The sequence below is a fragment of the Sarcophilus harrisii genome, chromosome 5, assembly GCF_902635505.1.
Source record: "Sarcophilus harrisii chromosome 5, mSarHar1.11, whole genome shotgun sequence".
In the NCBI taxonomy this organism is placed as follows: Eukaryota; Metazoa; Chordata; class Mammalia; order Dasyuromorphia; family Dasyuridae; genus Sarcophilus; species Sarcophilus harrisii.
Genome location: NC_045430.1, coordinates 68,724,020 through 68,744,994, shown reverse-complemented (window position 1 = coordinate 68,744,994; position 20,975 = coordinate 68,724,020). Strand labels below are relative to the sequence as shown.

The 20,975-nt window shown below is 31.3% G+C and overlaps 1 protein-coding gene across 13 annotated transcripts in view; it reads left to right on the top strand.

Annotated features, from left to right (window-relative positions):
• Positions 1–20,975, top strand: part of PPHLN1 (periphilin 1) — a 188,791-nt gene that overhangs the window by 129,392 nt on the left and 38,424 nt on the right. For 9 of the 13 annotated variants that reach the window (XM_012550524.3, XM_012550523.3, XM_012550522.3 and 6 more), the window contains 3 exons: positions 1,947–2,029; positions 6,299–6,418; positions 13,136–13,276. In XM_012550524.3, the coding sequence (XP_012405978.1) occupies positions 1,947–2,029; positions 6,299–6,418; positions 13,136–13,276 (344 nt within the window). The other 4 variants (XM_012550525.3, XM_012550528.3, XR_002770414.2 and 1 more) reach the window with 3 other exon arrangements.

Genomic DNA, 20,975 nt, shown 5'->3' with positions numbered 1-20,975 from the left:
GGTAGTACCACATATAAAGAAGTACTATATTTGTGCCTGTTATCAATTATCGGGTTTTCAAAATTAGATATTTTAGAGAGATTGTTAGGAACTACTAAGAGTAGAAGAGAGCTCATCATTGGCTATACGATGAACATCATAGTAGCCTTTGTACCTTAAAGTTCAGGACTGATTTTGTTCTTTGAAATCAGTAATTCATTCCTTATTCTTACTGTATCATAGGTAACAGTAGAAGTTTCTTGTCTGAAGTAGATTTTGCCTCAATATCAAGGTTTTTTTGTTTATAACTTCCCTATGTTAACTTTCAGCTTCTGAATGATCTCTAACTCCTTAATGATTACCACACTTTATGCTATTGGCTATTCTGGACCTTCAGCTCCTTTTTTGATCTACGGCGCCCTATTGCTTTCACTTCTCTGACATACTGCTGTCTGTCTTTATCTTTATCTGATGTATAATTTTTAGGAGTAGTTTACTTGGCTTTGTCTGAGGTTGTTTTATCTACTACTGCCCATGACCAACATGATTTACCTCTTTCTTTTCATCACCAGCCAAATAGTTTTGGTTTGTTTTGATTTTTGCATATAAAATTGCTCCAAGAGATTTATTATTTATAAAACATAGTGTAACAGTAACTATGATAATAGTAATTTAAGAATGCAAAGCACTTAATATGAATTAATTCATTTGATTTTAGTAAAAGGTTTTATAATTACTAATTACCCAAGTATGTCATTTATTTTACAGGTTGCATTCATTTAAGCATTTTGTTCTATATAACCTACTATGATAATTATATTGTTTTTAAAATATTTTGCTGGTGTTCAAATAGCATTACATATTTTGTACTGACATGACTAAACTTAAGATTCAGTGGCTTCTATAAACACAATTAAATTGTTTTAAATTGTGTTTTACTAGGTTTTGTTTTGTGTTTTTTTTGTTTTGTTTTTTTTTTTTGCTCTGTTATATCTTTTTTGATTTGTGTAAATTTGTGTGTGCGTGAAGTTGTCAGCTTCACTCTCCTAAAACCATCACTGTCTAATGACAGGACAGAATCAAAATGGCTGGTGATCACTCGAGATAATCTTGGTATCTTTGATGTCTAACCCAGCTCTAAGTGCTCTACAACACCTGCTTTACCTGCCTTCATGGTCATTGGAACAAATTATTCTCACCTACCCATTCCACCAGGGGAGGTCTTTACATGCCTGGGATAGACACTCCACTAACTCATGAGGGCTGGTTACCCTCAACCTGGTTTATCTCGACTGCTGAAATGGTTTACCAGGGTGTGGCTACTGTGTGTGAGCCACAGGTGAGAGTTAGGTGGATCAGGTGGACACCAAAAGTGGAAATCAACCTTGTAAAGGGCTTTGCCACCTTTACACCAGATTATTCATCTTCTCTGAAGATACCCTACACCTTTAATTTATTAAATAAACATTTTAATATTACTAAGCACCATCACTAAATCTTACTATTATCTTTTTTTTTTTTTAAAGCAGTAATAATGCTTAACTAGTAGTTAGTAGTGGTCACTACAATAATTGCCTTTGCCTTTGCTAATTTCGGTGCTATATAATGAATACCTACTTTAAAAGTAGAGATTTTGTTATGTGACACACCTGTATGTGGGAAGCTTTCATTATTACTGCAGCTGGTATCTGTTGGGTAACAACTAGTGGAATTGATGGTCATTATTTTTCATCTTTTAGTTTCTTCAGACTTTTGAATAGTATGTAGTCCTTGGCAATTACCAGCTTGCTTTGATTACCCTTAATAAGCTATGTAAAAGTGATGTCCTAAACCCTTATTTACTTTTACCTTAAGGAATTTGAGATTCCTTTTTAAAAAATCAGAAAATGCTGTGGAAAAGAATGAAAAAAGCTTTTTAAAATAATAATTACAGCATTTTAAAAGTAATTTAAAACATTTTTTTAAAGGTAAAGAGAGACCTTCTGCCCAGTCTTTGAAAACATCAAGAGATACTTCTCCTTCCAGTTCCACAGCAGCTCCCTCATCAAAGGTTGGTTTTGCTTCTTTAGATTAAAAAAAAAAAAATTGAAAGATATACATTATCTAGAAATAATTGAGAACTTATCATTTGCAATGTCAGGTATACATAATACAAACCTTTTCATCCTTATTTACTAGTGTAGTTAGGAGGATAATTTGTTCTGAATTTTAGACATATGAATTTTAATTACTGTAGTTTGAAATTTAGTGTTTTCAAGCTGCTTGTAGCAGTTTGAAACTATGAGGTACTCCTTTAACATCTATGAGTAAGGTATTTGAATGCTTAACCAAACATTTAAATAGAGGCAATTCAGAAGAATAAACTGGATATTTTTTATTAACCTAAAATTGAAAATATTTTCTAAGACTGAAATTAATTCTTAGGGTTAGTTCAATAATTTCATTAATTCATATTCCTCAATAGATATATCGTCAAAGGATATGAGTAAACAGTTGTCAAAGGAAGAATTGCAAACCATTAACCATATTTTAAAAATTCTCAAAATCACTAATAAGAGATAAGCAATACTGTGTTTTCATCAAACTTCTAAAAAATTGACAAAATAAATCACTGTTGAAGTGGTGTGAAAAAAATAGGCACACTAATAAGCAGATCAGGAGATCATTATATACTTCAGCAACAATACTGTATGATGATCAATTCTAATGGACGTGGCCATCTTCAACAATGAGATGAACCAAATCCTATTTTTTTGTCTGCCTGCATTTTTTATTTCCTTCACAGGTTAATTGTACACTATTTCAAAGTCCATTTTTTTTTTTTTTTTTTTTTTTGTGCAGCAAAATAACTGTATGGACATGTATACATATATTTTATTTAACTTATACTTTAACATTTAACATGCATTAGCCAACCTGCCATCTGGGGAAAGGAATGGGAGGAAGGAGGGGAAACATTGGAACAAAAGGTTTTGCGATTGTCAATGCTGAAAAATTACCCATGCATATATCTTGGGGGGTGGGGGGAATAAGAATAGAATTAGGGAGATGGATTTTGAATACCCATGCCCCTTGACTTAGAGATTCTCTTGCTTAGACATATATTCTAATAAGGATAGTAACCAAAAAAAAAAGGCTTCATATCAATAGTCAATCCACTAAAATATTTATAACAGTAATTTTGTGTGATAAGAAAACAGATGTTTATCAATTTTGGTAATTGCATGAAATGAAATATTACTGAGTTATAAGAAACAGTGAAATGACAAATATTGACAAGCATGAAAAGACATACATGAATTGATGGAAAATGAAATATGTAGAACCAGAAATGTCACAACACAATGACAGCAGTGTAAGTGGGGAAAAAATCCATAAAAAAGAGAAATGGAATTTTATTTGACATTATAATGATTAATTTTTGGCCCCAAATAAGAGATAATAGTGCATTCTCCCTTTAATTTTTAGGGATAGAGGGACTATGGATTTGAAAAACTGCATATAATATCAGATGTTTTGATCCATTAGTTATTTTTGGTGACCCTTTTAACAGTTAGTTTTCAGGGAGACTGAGATTATAGGATATGTGGATAAATGGAGACGATTTTTAAAAATGCATCAATAGATATTAATTTTTTAAAAATTGACTCCTGGGACTTAATGAACAAATTGCTCTAAGTATATTAACACTGATAGGGTTAAGATCACTTCATTTTTAATTTTTGTATTAAATATTTCAAATTATTTATAATTTCATTATCATTAAGTGTTCCCAAAACTGATAAACTTTCAATGCTCAAAAAATAGCATTTGAGTGACAATTCAGTAACATGTTACTGTGGTCCCCAAAAGTTGTCATTTGTTGATCTACCTTCTTTTGAGCATTCTGGTCAATTACCTAAACTTTACTTCCTGGAAAATAGACATAGTCTGTTTTGGGGTTTAAGCTTTCTGTCATAATAGGGCCTGTCAAGTCAGCATTTTGCTAGCTTAGCCTTTTGAGAAACAAAGGATCACTTCCTGCCTTTATTCATGGAAAGAGCAACTTGGGTGCTTTATATTGTAAGCATTTCTTATAGGCTTAATTTGAATTGTGTATATAGCCTGATAAGAGAAAGTCAGGAGGTATTATATTAAGACTAGTTCAAATTCCTGTAATTTTGAAGGGACCTATATAACTTTAAATACAAAATCCTATTCTTTTTACTTTAGCACACAAGTAAGTGTGCCTTTAGTCCATGAAATCTATGTTATTGGAGTTTTTACAATATGTAAAAGCCTTAAATATTATTCTATAATATTAATAATAAAAATAATAACTATGAATTATTGTAGCTAACATTGATAAAACCTATTATGTGTCAGATACTGTTAAGTACAATTTATTAACTCATTTGATCCTCACAACAACTCTGGAAGGCAGGTGCTATTATCATCCCCATTTTACAGATGACAAAATGTACCAACATAGATTAACTAATTTGCCCAGAGTTATGCTGGTATTAAGCATCTGGGACTGGATTTGAACTTAGATCTTTCTGATTCTGGGCCTAGCCATCTATACATTTTACCATGTAGCTGCTTCCAGAAACAAACTATCCCCTTTTTCTTTTTTTTTTCTTTTTTTTTTTTTTTTTTTGTAAGGACTAATCTAGCTATGTACATAGGATGTATTATAAATTTGTGTTTTTTAATATTTTTTTTCATCAAAGTATTATTCCAGATCTAATAATGGCATCTTGATTACCCTGAAGTCTTGCTTTAGAAGGCAAGTTCTATCATCTTGTTAAGTTGTGGTCCTGACTGTGAATTTCTAATAACTAGTTTAGCTAAATGTGGAGAGGCTTATATTTCAAGAGTAAGGTGGATACTTGGTGATGAATTTAAGTCATGATAATTGATGAAAACAAAGAAAAATGGAAAATGGCCCTTAATTCTGTGTCCTTTTTTTCTGGAGTAATGGTGAGAGAGAAGCACAAAAGATTTACAGTGCTAAAAATCACAAGTAGTTTTAAAACTACTTATAAATATTAGTAGACATAGAATTAGAGGCATAGAACCATAACAGTTTTGATATTTTTATGATAAATAAATCAAAGAAAAAAAGTCATAGTATTATGGAAGTATGACATTATAGGTTCTTCTTGGAAAAACAAATGAATTGAGTGAAATGGTTTTATCACATTCAGAAGCTACTTAGAAGCATCAATTCAAAGGATACTTAGATATCTTCTCCTCCAGTGTCCACAAATATTTGTAAAAATACAATGAATATAATTGGAAATAAAATCCCTGTATCTGTTATGGAGAGTGAGGAAGTAGAGGAAATCTATAAAGAACTCAAAAAGTCCTCCAATTTAAATTGGCTTATACTTGACATAAATTGACATACACATTCAGTGACTTTATTGTCTTCCAATGAAAAGATGATTTTTAAAAATGCAGGGAAATATGGTTCTGAAGTAAAAACCAGAATCCATGGGCAGGTGTAATATGTGTGCAAGCTGTGCAAGTTAATTCAAGAAAAGCAAAATAAATTTGTTGACATGCAATGCACCTTATAACTTTTTACATCTTTTAAAATTAATATGCATTATGCTTATTTTATATAATCAATTTTCATGAGTTCACAAGATCATGATAGATTCTTTAATTTTTCAACATGGAACCAAATATCACATTGGATATTAATTACACCTTTGACTCATAGTCCATTTTTTCATAGATTTTGAATGGCCTTTAAATCAGATGAGTTCCCAGACCATTGAAAAATATTTTCAATTTTTTGTGATACATTCCATTTTGTTTGAGAAATTTGATAATTTTAGAATAATTCTACTTAATCATATCCTTTGACTGTTTATCCAATGGGAAAAGACCCCTTGTCTTACAATAGATTTTTTTTAAGGAAATAATTAATAAAAATTTGAAAATGTAATAAGAATCTATTAATTTTTAGATGCAAGTCATCTAAATGTGGAAATTCATTATCACTGTTTTCATGATGTGTTTATGTAGTGTTTTGAAGTTTACAAAATGTTTTCCTCAAAAAATTATATGAAGTAAATAATTTTAATCATCAGTTTTACTAATAAGAATGCAAACAGGAAGAGGTAAAGTGACTTGCTCAACTTGAGTCAATTCTTAGGTCTGGAACTCCAGAATAAACTCCAATCATTTTATTGTTAAAAACCCAAGTTCTTTATGTAACACTATTTCATTTCATAAATTGCTTTTGCTTTAAAAGAGGTATACCTTTTATTTTTATTTTAACATTAAAATTCCTTTCAGAATTTTAATAGATTTTTTTTTTCATTAGGTGTCAGATAAACCTAGCAGGCTAACTGAAAAGGAACTTGCAGAGGCTGCAAACAAGTGGGCTGCAGAAAAATTAGAGAAGACTGATGAGAATAACTTACCAGAAATTTCTGATTATGATGTAAGAATCACATTTTTTGTCTATCTTCTCCATAGTTGAAAAAGATAGTTTGTTGTCTTAACACATGCTATTTATTGGAAGACAAGCAATGGAATTGCCAGTTTATTATTACTTAGATATTTAGTTATTTTTGTAGATAGATGGCTTGTTTTAGTAATGCATGTGCATGCATGCATATGTGTGTGTGAATTCATTCTTTTTGTACTAACTAGTATATAAATGTTTAGAAAATAAGGTAAAAGGTTTTTCTTTTAATCTGGACCTGTGATTTTTTCAGTGTAGATAACTCCAAGTGAAGGGTCTCTGTGATAGCAGAACATTGAACTACAGTATATAATCTTACATTTATCTGGGATACTAAGAGAATAAATATATTGCCTGTGGTCATGAAGTTGGAGTGTTTTCAAGGCAGATCTTAAATTCATGTTACTTTGCTTCTAAAGCTAATAATATTTTGCTTCTATTATTCTATAATAATAATAATAACAATAAGGCTTTTGCTGTACTGCTTTTACTGCCAAGATTACACACTTTAACATGCGTTTGTAAAAGAATTAAGAAAAAGACAAAAATTCACATTAAACTTAACTTAAACAAGATTAGTATTATTATGACTTTCTTCTAAGTTGAGATTTCTCAGTAATTTCCCAGGATTCCTTAAATGCCTAGGGTCTGTATATTATCAGGGAATTTCAATGAATATGCTTTTGTTTCTTTGATAATGTTTAGGATAATTATTGACACACTTTTAGCTGTCAATGGTAGTAATAATATTGATTATATAGTTTTGTAATTGTATTTTAAATTATTTTATTTTCAGTATCAATTTTCATTATCTTTAAAATGTGATAATTGATAGTGGTTTAAAAAATTGAAAATTATCTGATAGATTGAACTTTTTCAAAAAACATTCATTTTACAATTTTTTAAAAAAACATTCATTCTACACCAGGCAGATGTACCTAATTTAGTCTGACTTGAATATGATTACTTTTTCCAATTGAAAATAAGATGCCAAATATGTTTTGGTGAAGAATGAGATAACAGGACTATTCCTATGAACTTCTATGCTTGACCTCTTCAGTATTGGTAGGCTTTCTTTAGACTTTTAGTGTTTTTATATGCAAATGTAAGTTACGCTTAATCATCGCTCTGTAAACATAACCTTCATAATCCACTTCTTATTGAGAATCTCACTTTAGCCTGGCAGTCCTACACTCATGTGGGTATTGTTATTTGAGTGTCTTATTGATGAAACATGGACAGAAAAAGGAATTTGGGAAGATCACAGTACTGACTTAGCCATGTGATATAACAGTGATGTAGGACCAGTAATTCTAGATAACTCCTGGAGCTCCAGGCCAAACCCATACCAATTAAGTTTTTCATTTGTCTTAATTATAAATTAGTTTTTTTTAAGAGGTGGAGGAACAAAGGAGTGGCATTTCTATTTTGAAATGTATTTTTTTTTTTTTATTTAATAGCCTTTTATTTACAGGATATATACATGGGTAACTTTACAGCATTAACAATTGCCAAACCTCTTGTTCCAATTTTTCACCTCTTACCCTCCCCACCCCCTCCCCTAAATGGCAGGATGACCAGTAGATGTTAAATATATTAAAATATAACTTAGATACACAATAAGTATACATGACCAAAACATTATTTTGCTGTACAAAAAGAATCAGACTCTGAATTATTGTACAATTAGCTTGTGAAGGAAATCAAAAATGCAGGTGTGCATAAATATAGGGATTGGGAATTCAATGTAATGGTTTTTAGTCATCTCCCAGAGTTCTTTTTCTGGGTATAGCTAGTTCAGTTCATTACTGCTCCATTAGAAATGATTTGGTTGATCTCGTTGCTGAGGATGGCCTGATCCATCAGAACTGGTCATCATCTAGTATTGTTGTTGAAGTATATAATGATCTCCTGGTCCTGCTCATTTCACTCAGCATCAGTTTGTAAGTCTCTCCAGGCCTTTCTGAAATCATCCTGTTGGTCATTTCTTACAGAACAGTAATATTCCATAATATTCATATACCACAATTTATTCAGCCATTCTCCAACTGATGGACATCCATTCAGTTTCCAGTTTCTAGCCACTACAAAAGGACTGCCACAAACATTCGTGCACATACAGGTCCCTTTCCTTCTTTATAATCTCTTTGGGATATAATCCCAGTAGTAACACTGCTGGATCAAAGGGTATGCACAGTTTGATAACTTTTGAGCATAGTTCCAAACTACTCTCCAAAATGGTTGGATCTGTTCACAACTCCACCAACAATGAATCAATGTCCCAGTTTTCCCACATCCCCTCCAACAATCATCATTATTTTTTCCTGTCATCTTAGCCAATCTGACAGGTGTGTAGTGGTATCTTAGAGTTGTCTTAATTTGCATTTCTCTGATTAATAATGACTTGGAGCATCTTTTCATATGACTAGAAATAGTTTCAATTTCTTCATCTGAGAATTGTCTGTTCATATCCTTTGACCATTTTTCAATTGGAGAATGGCTTGATTTTTTATAAATTAGAGTTAATTCTCTATATATTTTGGAAATGAGGCCTTTATCAGAACCTTTGACTGTAAAAATATTTGAAATGTATTTTCAATAACAGAAACAAACTGTTTCTGGGAATGTAATGAGAGAGACCTTGACTATTTCCCCTGTATCTTTAATACCTCTATCTTTAAAAGCTTTGTTAGAAAAGAGAAAAATTGTACAACCTCTAGTATAATGCACTAGATTTGGGGGAAAGTAGATTTAAAAGAACAACGGAAGCCATAGTTAAAACTTTTGTAGAAGTCAGCCTTAAAGGAGAAAAATTCAAAAGACAAAGAATTTTGATGAGGGAAAAAAGGGATGTCACCTAAAAAGATAGATCCATAGGGAATTCATTGACAAACTTTGATTTTAAAAAGACATGTACTATAAGGGCAGGTAGCAGAAGAGTTGTGTCAGGACCCCTAAAAACTGAGAATTATCTGAGGCTAGTGAGAGAAAACAGAAATAAGGGAGGAGGTGGTGTTTTGGGGCCTGGTATGGGGGAGTTATCTTAGGAAATAGAAGTCTTTGGAGGGTATTATTAGCCATTTTAAAGTATTTTGATGGCTTTATCTGGAAAAGACATTGGGCTTGTTTTATTTTGCCACAGAGAAATTATGTTCTTCATTTGAAATTTAAAAACAAAGACTGGGTAACTACTTGTTTAGTACGTTATAAAGAAAGTTCTTATTTAGATTTTATTGGATTAAATGGCTTCTGAGGACCTATCCAACTTTGAAATTCTGTGATTCTTTGGGCCAGAAATGTGATAAAGATCAAGTAAATTTGTTTGGACTATTCAAAGAAAGAAAAGTTTAAATTTGTTTCGATGAACATTTTAAAAACCATTAACTTTTAAAAAATATTTTTGTTTTCTTTGTGTTTGAGTTTCAACTTAAATAATTTTCCTCTTTTTTTTCTCCCTCAAACTGAGGCCTTTTTGATTTAATATTTCCTATGTTTTACTAACCATGAAAGGCAATATTGAGAAGTGAAGAGAGAAGGAGGGAGAGAGCAAGCTGATCTTCAAACCAAGATGGCCTGTTGGCAAGTTCCTTGAACTCTTAGTAGTCTTAGCAAGTTTCTGAGTTGAAAAGTTTCACAGAGGGTGCCAAACAACATTGCTAGAAGAAAGTTTTTCAGTTTTCCTGGGAGTTGTCTTTTTCAGTAAAATCACAGGTCCAGTCCCTATCATTATCTTATATTTTAATAATTAGGCCTGGAAATATAATGATTTCAGAAACTCCTTTAAGAATATATGATTTTCCTTTTTTCTCCATCTTGCTCTTGGCCTCTTCCAGGCTGTGGAATGCTTGTTCATGTTAATCAGCTATGTAAATTTGGCTAAATCTAAGAACCACACCACTCACATCCACTCATGAAAATGGCACTGAAATGGCATCAAGAACCTAGGTCACAGAAGTAGGAGTCTCTGAAAGGAACTGACTCCAAGATTCTGAGAAATATTAATTTTTGCCAAGAAACATAAGAAGAATGGCTAAAGAAGATTCAGATCAACAATACCAAAGCCACCAGGGCATGAGCAGAGGCCTCTCAGGCCCAAGATTCCCAAAGCTAGTGCCTTCCTGACTGCCCTCACAGTGGCCCCTCTAGGTCCTAGAATCAATATCAAATGCCCAGGCCTCAGCATCATGAAATACAGCTCTGAACAAATGACACCAAGGAAACCAAATCTGACATCAAGTTCAATAATCTGACACCAAAATCACCAAATCTGTCTGAAGGTCATCAAAGTCTTTAAAGCTGCCAAGTCTGACACCAAAGCCATCAAGTTTGATTCTAAAGTCACAAAACCCAGTTATTCCAAGGCTCCCAAACCCACTGGTCCTAAGGCTGCTAAGCCTCCTGACTGCAAGCCTTCCCAATCCACCGGCCCTAAAGGTATCAAATCCAAAGATTCTGGGGCCTAAATCTATTAGTCTCAACCCTTCAAAATTGATGCTTCTGGACAGAAAATTTTGTTTAAATTCTAAACCACTGTTATTTTTATGTTTTTTTTTTTTAATGTGATTTTTCACTGTTTTGTACAAGTAAAGGAAGTAGTGAATCATAAGGGGAAAAAAAGAGTATATTGCTTCCTAGTAGTTCAAGATTTGAATACTGGCCCCAGTTGCAATGAAAATGGGATTTCAAAACAAAAGTAGCCAGAACCTGGTGTTATTGCATTTATGGACCCTAGTTCTACAAATAGCTTACTTATTGTGCTCACCACTACTTATATTTCTTTTCAACTTTCTCTCTTTATTTTTCTCTCACCTCACTCTTTCAGCTTTCCATTTTCATTTCCCACCATGGCACAAAATTTATTATAGTTTTACAAATGACTACTAAAAGATATTATTATACAAGATTTTAATTAGAACCTTGTTCTGTCCTCTCTTTTCCCTTCTTTCATTCTAACACTAGGTCAAAAATATAATATATTGTAAATTAAATTAAATTAACGTCTTTTATATAATTTTGCATTTGTAATACTTTATGCTGAACTGTTTGCAAGGCTGACTCTATGGTGATTTGAAATTACAACAGTTTGCCAAAAAATTAAATATGTTTCGAGATAATATTACCAAAAATATACTATGATCAAAAATAAATCCAATTAATTGCTTAAAATGAGCTAGCAAAAATAAAACTATTGCTGATTGTTTAGAAATGAGCTACTTAAATTGAACTGTATTACCTTGAAAGTTGCTACTTTCTTTTGGGGGTTTGCTTCTATGTTTAAACAATCCTGCAGCCCAGAGTAACAAATTCAGATTCAGAGAGCAAATTCAGAATTCAAATCAAACTTTCCCTTTTTTACTTTCTTGATAGTAAATATTTGTATTTATAAAATGTAAATTCTTAGCTCCCTATTTCTCTTCTAATTTTTTCTTAGACCACTCATCTGTTTCCCAGTGTACACAGTGGGTTATTTAAGAATTACTCTTGAAACAGATGAAAGTTTAATAACAATGTAATTTAATCACAGTCAAGGATGTAGATTATTTTTAGATTTAATGAGTGTAGAAGCTTCATCTTATCCATTATTAAGAAAGATATCTTTGGGGAATGTGAAGTAATGCAGTAGATAGAGGAGAGACTTGGTCTCAGATATATTAGGTGCGTGAGCTTGGACAAATATTTCAACCCCACTTGCCAGAGAGAGAGAGCGTGCCACTGCAAGAGAGTGCTGCTAGCTTTATGTTTCCTTCACATATATCTAATAAAATGAAAAGCATCAAAAACACTATTTAAATGGTTAAGAATCATCTCTTTCCTTAATATAATTTCTCCTGCTAGTGTATCGTAGAAGGAGTTATGTGAAACATCCTTTATATAATTTTATTTATTTTTATTATATTTTCATTTATTTTATTAAATATTTCTCATTTACATTTAAAAAATTTTTTGAGTTCCAAATTTTTTTTAGCCCCTTCCTTAACTATTGAGGCAAGAAATACAATATCAGTTATACATGAAGTTATAAAGAACATTTCCATACTAGCCATGCTGTTTAAAAAAAAAAAAGACCACAGACCAAAAAACAAAAACAAGAAAAGTAAAGAAAGGGAAAAGAATTTGCTTTGATTTTCACTCTGTTCATCAGTTCTTTCTCTGGAGGTAGATACCATTTATTAGAATGGTTCCTTTTTAATTGTCTTGGATTACTGCCTTGACCAGAGTGAAGTCTTTCATAGTTGGTCATTTTTACAGTATTGTTATTACCGTATACAGTGTTCTCTTGGTTCTGTTCACTTCCATTTGCATTAGTTCATTTAAGTCTTCCCAGACTTTTCTGAAACACTACCCTCATTTCTCAAACCACATTATCACTGTATTACAGTCATATAACCCAGTTTGTCCAACCATTTCCCAATTGATGACCATCTTTTCAGTTTCCAGTTTTTTACCACCACAAAGAGAGTTGCTATAAATATTTTTGTACATTTTAAAAAATAAATTTGACTTCATTTCTTACATATTTGAAAAATGAAGTCTTTATCAAGGAAATTTGTTTTTAAAAAAAAAGTCTTTCCAGTTTCCTGCTTTCCTCTTAATTTTGGCTGCATTGCTTTTGCATGAGCAAACCCTTTTTAATTTCATGTAATTAAATTATCTTTTACATCATTAAAAATATCAATTTTATTCTTTTTAAAGGCTGGATCTTCAGCACCATTGTACAATGACCAACCAGAAGAGCCTGAGACAAATGCTACAGATAGTATTGAACTTTTTGAAGACAACCAAGTAACCAGTCGCTCAAAAGCAATAGCATCAAAGACCAAAGAAATTGAACAGGTATTCAGATTTTTGAAAATATATGATATGCTATATGAACTGCAATTGGCTTCAATGGATAAAGATTTTTACAATAACCTTAATATTTACTTTCCCATTAAATGTTGATAATGACTCATTTGTCAAGAAAGGGAAAAAAATGTTTTACTAACATTAATTTCTTTTTCTTTTTTTTAATTTAATAGCCTTTTATTTACAGGTTATATGTATGGGTAACTTTACAGCACTGACAATTGCCAAACCTCTTGTTCCAATTTTTCCCCTCCTTCCCCCCACCCTCTTTCCCAGATGGCAGGATGACCAGTAGATGTTAAATATATTAAAATATAAATTAGATACACAATAAGTATACATGACCAAACCGTTATTTTGCTGTACAAAAAGAATCGGACTCTGAAATATTGTACAATTAGCCTGAAATATAGTACAATTAGTGAAGGAAATAAAAAATGCAGGTGGGCAAAAATATAGGGATTGAGAATTCAATGTAATGGTTTTTAGTCATCTCCCAGAATTCTTTCGCTGAACTGAATGATGAACTGTTCATCAACTGAACTGTTCAGTTCAGGTCCATTGGAAATGATTTGGTTGATCTCATTGCTGAGGATGGCCAAGTCCATCAGAATTGGTCATCATATAGTATTGTTAACATTAATTTCTTGTATTTATTATTCTATATAGCAGTCATATAATTCTTTAAAAAGATTGTAGCTTCCTATCACTTCTTATCCTGAATAAGAATGACAGAATTTCACTGTCTAAAGGGACCTCAGCAGCATTTTATGGAGATTCCCTCTAGTACTTATTTATATAGTTTTAAAGATAACAGTTTTTGTCAAACTTAGTATTTATCACTAGCCTTTCCTTATTCTGAACTTTAGTACTGTTAACATTGTTTTTAAAGAACTTTGATAAGCTTTTGTATTTACTTTCTATACTTGTTCTATCTTCTCTATGTGCTTTATTTTTTAAAAAGGGATCTAAGTTGATGGTCAGTTAATTTCCTGTGCAGTCATGTTAGGCAATTTGGTCTTTTCTTCCTTATTAGAATTGCTTCTTTATGTCTTTAAAATTTCATTGAGGGTTTCCCATCTTTCTTGAGTTTTTCTCCCTGTTACAACTTTATTTACTTCATTTAACTACCTGAATCCTAACTATACATCTACTCTCCACCTTTTTTCTGAAGTCTTTTAAATATGTATTCTTCAATTATGTTATATATAAACTGTTATTTTATTTTCTTTTATTATGAATGTGAAATTGAAATTTTCATTTCAGTTTAATGGTTTGGAAGTTGAATTAAATGACCTTTTCCTTTCTAGTTCCAATATTTAATGCTCCTTCATTTTGTTATTATTTGTATGTAGTATCTAGATAAAGTGTGGAGTAAATATCAAATGGTTATCTATTCTACTTGTATAACTGGTTCATGATTACTCAGTAACTTTATATATATACAAAATATTGAGTTGACTTCTCTAATTATACCCATATCAAATTTAATTATCTCCACATTACAGTTTTAAAAATGCTAACTTTAGAAGGAGCCTTAAGTGTACTCTCTAAAGGGAAAGAAATAAAGCATTTGTACAGCACCTGCTATGTTCCAGGCACTGCACCTTTAGAGCTTCTTATAAAAATTATACCATTTGTTTCTTAAAGCAACCCTGTGAGATAGGTGCTATTGTGTATGTCCATTTTATAGTTGAGTTTTATGGTTGCCTTATTCTATTGTCTCCCTCCACAATCTTCTCCTTTGTTCCAGTCTGGGGTGAAGATTTATCAATCATTTTCTTATCAATGCCATCTCCTTGACAGATAGCCTAAATTCTGAGACAAAGTGACCTTTGATCAGGGTGACAAATTTTTAATAATGATAATAGTTAACACTTTTATGGTGCCTACTGCGTGCCAGACATTGTATCAAATGCTTTGCAGTTTTCTCACTTGATCTTCAGAACTACTTATTATTATCCCTATTTTTAGGCGCGCACACACACACACACACACACACACACACATATATATATATATAATTTCTTTAGAAAAAGAAGAAAAAAACAAATTTGACAACTTATTAAAGTGAAAGATTTGGTATTTCCATTCCTTATATAGAATCTTGATCTGTAAGTTATTAAAACTTATTATTATTATCTGTAAATTATTAAAACTTAACCTTCCTCTAATTTTTGATTTTGTTTAATAGTAATGAGTTCTTTTCTGATTATTATGTTAGAAAGGCCTCTAAATCTATGGGTACCAAAATGTTTGAATGTAGATTATGACAAAAATGAACACTCTTTCCTAATATCTATCAATTATAATATATGTTAATTAATGATAATTATAACATAATTATAGTATGATATACTACATATTGATATACAACACTGATTATGGTAGATACCTCATTTCTTTTCATACCTCAATCTAATGCCTCCTCACACCTTCTCAGCTAAGTTATTAAAATTGCAAGCAAAGAGGAAAAAAAAAAACCAAAAACATCAGCCTGCTAGAATATTCCCCTGCTGAACCAGAAAGACAAACAAGTTAATTAAAAGTTCTGAATTATGAAAATAAAAATATATTGCAGCTTGCTCCCTACTTTTTAAATAATAAATTACAAAATACATTATACAAAATGTAAACTCCCTACAGGAATTTATGGCTATTTAGGGAGAAGGCTCTTTCCCTTTCTTTCCCTTTGTTTCGTTCCCTCTTTTTGATAACTTGACCTTTCTCCTCCTATAGGCTCACTTCTTCCCCCTTATATCACATAATCTCCTATTTCTCACAGTTCTGCAGTTTGGTATCACAAAAAGAATTTAGTTACTTTTCAGTAACTCTATTTCAGTTCTTTCCCTCCATCTCATTTTCTATCTGATTTCCATTTTCACTTTCTTCTTGTGTATTTCTTTTCTTAGATCTTTTTGCATTGTTGGTACTATTGTTGTCATCTTTGTTGTTATTAACCTCATAGGTTTCTTTCTTTTTAAAAGTTCCTTGTGTTTTCCTTGGTTGCTATATTTATTTACCTTTCTTATAATCTATTTTTCTAATGTATTTGCAAAGCAAGTCACATTTTGAGGCAAGTTCATATTTTCTTGATAGGAATTTTTCAAATGCTTTCTTTTTCTTTTTTGCTGATTATGCTCAGGATTGAAGAGTATGTCACCTTGAGTTGCGTCTTGGAAATCTTTTGCTTTTTGAAACACATTCCATTGCCTGATACAATTTCTGATCTTTGCAGAATAGTTTTTTCATTTTCAAATTTCCTTTATATTTCAAAGTCTTTTTCCTGCTCCCTTGAACTATTTCCCTTTAGAAATAATCTTTATATATTTTTTTGATTGGCACTTTATTATCTATATTTGGAATTTCTAGGTTGCTTTCATGTATTTTCCTTGCATTATAATGTTAAGGGTTTTTCGTTTTTTTAATTTGTAATATTTTTTTGGTTTACCTCTTATACTTAGGTTGTCTCTAAATATCTTTTCTTTGAGATTAATATATTTTGCTTCTATAGAAATCTTGTTTTCTTCTAATGTTTTTGCTTTTTGTTTTTCTTTCTCTAGATTTCCCTTACTTCTGTATATTTGTATTACCATTAGTTTGGGCTTTTAGCCTTAACATACTGAAGCACTCAAGTATTTGCCAAAAGACTGATATGAAAATAATTGTAGCTTATAGACCAATTTCTTTTTTTTTTTAATTTTATTTTTTAATTTTTATTTTTATTTTATTTTATTATAGTAACTTTTTATTGACAGAATCCATGCCAGGGTAATTTTTTTTTTACATTATCCCTTGCATTCACTTCTGTTCTGATTTTTCCCTCCCACCCTCCACCCCCTCCCCTAGATGGCAAGCAGTCCTATATATGTTGAATATGTCCTAGTATATCTATAGACCAATTTCTATTAAAGAAGGTGAAAATGTATCTTGAACTTGCTTATTTTCATATATACAGCAGAACATAAAATACAAATGTATGTGAAACTCAATATTCATTTCATACTACTTGCTTTTTAAAAGGAATAATTAATTCCATTGATTAATTTTTAAACTGTCTTGTTTATCCCTTATTCATTTTGTTTTCTTCTGTATATTTTGAAAAATATTTTGTCTCCCCCCCTTTTTGGATATCACTTGCTATCTTCCTCCTATCACTCTTCTTCCAATTAAAAAGTAGCAGAAAATAAAAACCTTTATTAGAGATGAATATAATCAAACAAATTAATCTACATAGTGACCATATTCAAAAATAGATATATTTTTCTGCACTTAGGAGTCTATTATCTTTATTAAGAGGTAAATAAAATGGTTATCATAAGTTTTCTGGAGACTGTTGCTCATTGAATATATCAAAATTTCTAAATCTTTCAAAACTGTTTCTTTACAATGTTGTTGTCCTTGTATAGATTGTTCTCTTTATGTTCATTTCATTCTCTCTGTTTTATTATATACTATATTGAATTCTCTGAAAATCTTCTCTTTTATCAATAATCTGGCACATATTCATTTGTGTTCCATAACCACACTTCATTTAACCATTATCAATTTTGGGGCATCTCCTTAGTCTCTAGGACTCCCCTTACCCTCTTTATGGTTTATCCCTTGAAGATCAGTAATTTTGTTTAGCTTATGACTGTTTCTTCCCAAATTTTAGCTGCCTCCTAACTCTTCCCCACTTCTGTGTCCACTTTTTCCTTCTATTCACTTTGAAATTTTTTTTTTTATCCTGAACTCTGTGGGGTGTATGTGTTGCCAAGTCTACTTTGTTGTCTAGTCCAGTAAAAGTGAGATTTGCTTTCTTCCTACTACTTATTCCCTTGAAATCCCCTTGAAATTTTTCTCATGTATTAAGATTATGAGGAATAGCGAATTGCAAATTCTATGTCATTCTTCATCTTTTTTTCCTTTTTACACGAGTCTATTCCTTTATTCTTCATTTTTTTTCTCCTTTCCAAATCCTCAAAACAAAATCAATCTCTCCCCAGACCTCTGGTTCTTGTTAGAGACTCCCTCAGTGCTCTTTGAAGACATTAGCATTCTGAAGGAAACTTGTTACTTCACCACCTATAAGAATGTCTTCAATGTATCATATATCACTTTTCACTTGTTTAAACAATTTACATTTCTAAGTTTCTCAGGACTTTGTGTTTGTTTTATATGCAGTTTTATGTTTATTTTCAGTCTGAAATTCTTTCTTCCCTCCCCCAAACCCATTGAGAAGATAATTATAATACCCATTGTAATATAAAATCATAGAAAATATATCTTCATATTTGTCATGTTGCAAAATTTAAAAAAATAACAAGAAGAAAGTGGAAGAAAGATACTTTAATCTTGCAGGTCCCAATGTTCTCTGTCTGGAAATGGATAACGTTTTTTCATCCTGAGTCTTTTGTGATTGTGGTAAATCATTATACTGAACTAAGTCTTTTATAGTTGACTTTCTTTACAGTATTGCTGATATTATGTAAATTGTACTCTTGATTCTACTTACTTTACTTTGCTTCAGTTCATACGGGTCTTCTCAGGTTTTTCTGAAGCCATCTTCTTATTCGATCATATTCATTTATCATAACTTGGTCAGCTATTCCTCAGCTAATGGACATCCCCTCATTTCCATTTTTTTTTTTTTTTTTTTGCCACTTCAAAGAGAGCAGCTAGAATTTTTTGGTACATATGGATCCCTTTCTTCTTTTTTTGACTTCTTTGAATTATAGGCCTAGTAATGATGTTGCTCACACTTTTATAGTTTGTAGGACTTAGTTCCAATTTGCTTTCTAGAATGGTTGGACCAGTTTATAGCTCCACTAATAATGCATTAGTGTAGTTATTTTCTTCCATCCCCTTTAGCATTTGTCATGTTCCTTTTCTGCCATGTTGGCCAATCCAATGGAATTAACATTCCTGAGAATTTTTCTTTTGTCATTTCTTTCAGGAAGTGACTAGAGGATTATTTTTAATCTTTCTTTTTCTTTTCTTTTTTTTTCCTATCTTTACTGTGTTTTCTGAATCTAATAGACCTGAAAAATTTTCATCTATGATTTCTCAAAACATAGTGCTCAGTTTTTTTGGGAGGGAAAGTGTGCTGGGTGGTGAAATTTTGATTTTTAAGGAATTCAGTTATTTCTAAGTTATTGAATTGTTGTTTTAAAATATCAGTATCTTACATTTTCTATATTTTCAATCGTTTAATTTTAATATTCTTATAGTCATAGATTTTAAAAAGTCTTTAGTTTTCAGGGAGTCTTTTATTTGGGTAAGATTTAGAACTTTTTCATCTAAGCTGTTCTTTTTTAAAAATGTTATTTAAAAAAATTTTTTTTAAAAAGTAGAAAAGAAAAAATAAAATAAAACTAAAGAGAACATTGTCATATGCCCAGCAGAACATCAGGGAGGATTCAAAATATGTAACAACAAATTACCAGTTCAAGAGAAAAAAAAAAAAAAAATATATATATATATATATACACATACATATATATTTGTAGAAAAAATTGTATTCATGAGTGTCCATTTTTTCTTTACTTCCTTGTAAATTGTTCTTTTATTCTCTGCTGCACAACTTTTTTTACCCCTTTAATCCCCCCTATCCCAGGCAGGTTATAGTTAAAAAAGAATATATTTATGTATATATATACATATATATTTATGCATACACACACATATTCCCACATATATACACATACATATCTTTCCTATTCCTGCTGATCCTGTGCTTTAATTCAGCTCCTTAATTTGCCTTGCTATTACTTAAGTGGCCCTCAACTATGAATCCCTCCTTGTCTTCTTCCCTCATACTTTGCTTCCTTGTCCTTCCATCTCTCTCACCCTTATTTCTTATAAATTTTGGAGAGTGTCCTGTACACTTCATAGTAGTGTTGACTATTAAACCCACTCCCAGTATGAGAAGATTTTCAGAACTATGAGCTCCCCTGATGTCTCTGTGGCTATTCTTCCTCTGAATCTCATTTGTATGACATAATTACTATTTTTAACCTCAGCTCTCCCCCAATCTTTATTTTGAACTAATTGTTGATGTAGATCTTAAACTATGGTATACATTTCCCATCTAGAAAAATATATCCTTATTGAGTTCCTTGAGATTGATTTTTGATATTGGCTCTTATATGTTTAAATCTTCTGTTCAGTTCAGATTTGGTTGATAGAAAATCTGAAAATCTGCAAGTTCATTGAATGTCCATTTTTTTCTCATTCAAAATTATAAATAATTTTGTTTGATATGATATTTTTCATTTCAGACATAGTTCTTTTGATTGTTGGTAGATATGATTCTGAAACCTGCGGTCTTTTATTGTGGATGTTGATAAGTCCTGTACAATTCTAATTGTAGCTCTAGTGTATTTGGATTGTTTTGTTCTTTTCCTTGTTTCTTGTAAAATTATCTCTTTGATCTGGGGATTTCAAAATTTGGCAATAATATTCCTATATGTGTGCTATAAATGATCTTGTTGAGGCAGTGATCAATGGTTTTTTTTCTATTTCTACTTTCCCCTCATGTTCTATGATTCCAGGACAATTTTATTGCATTATTGTGTCTTTTTTTGGTCACAACTTTCAGGCAGTCAAATTATTCTTATATTTTCTCCTCTTGTTTTGTACTAAGAGTAGTTTTTCTGATTCAGAGGTCCTGCCTCCCCAAAGCTGGAGTTGGGACTGGAGCTGG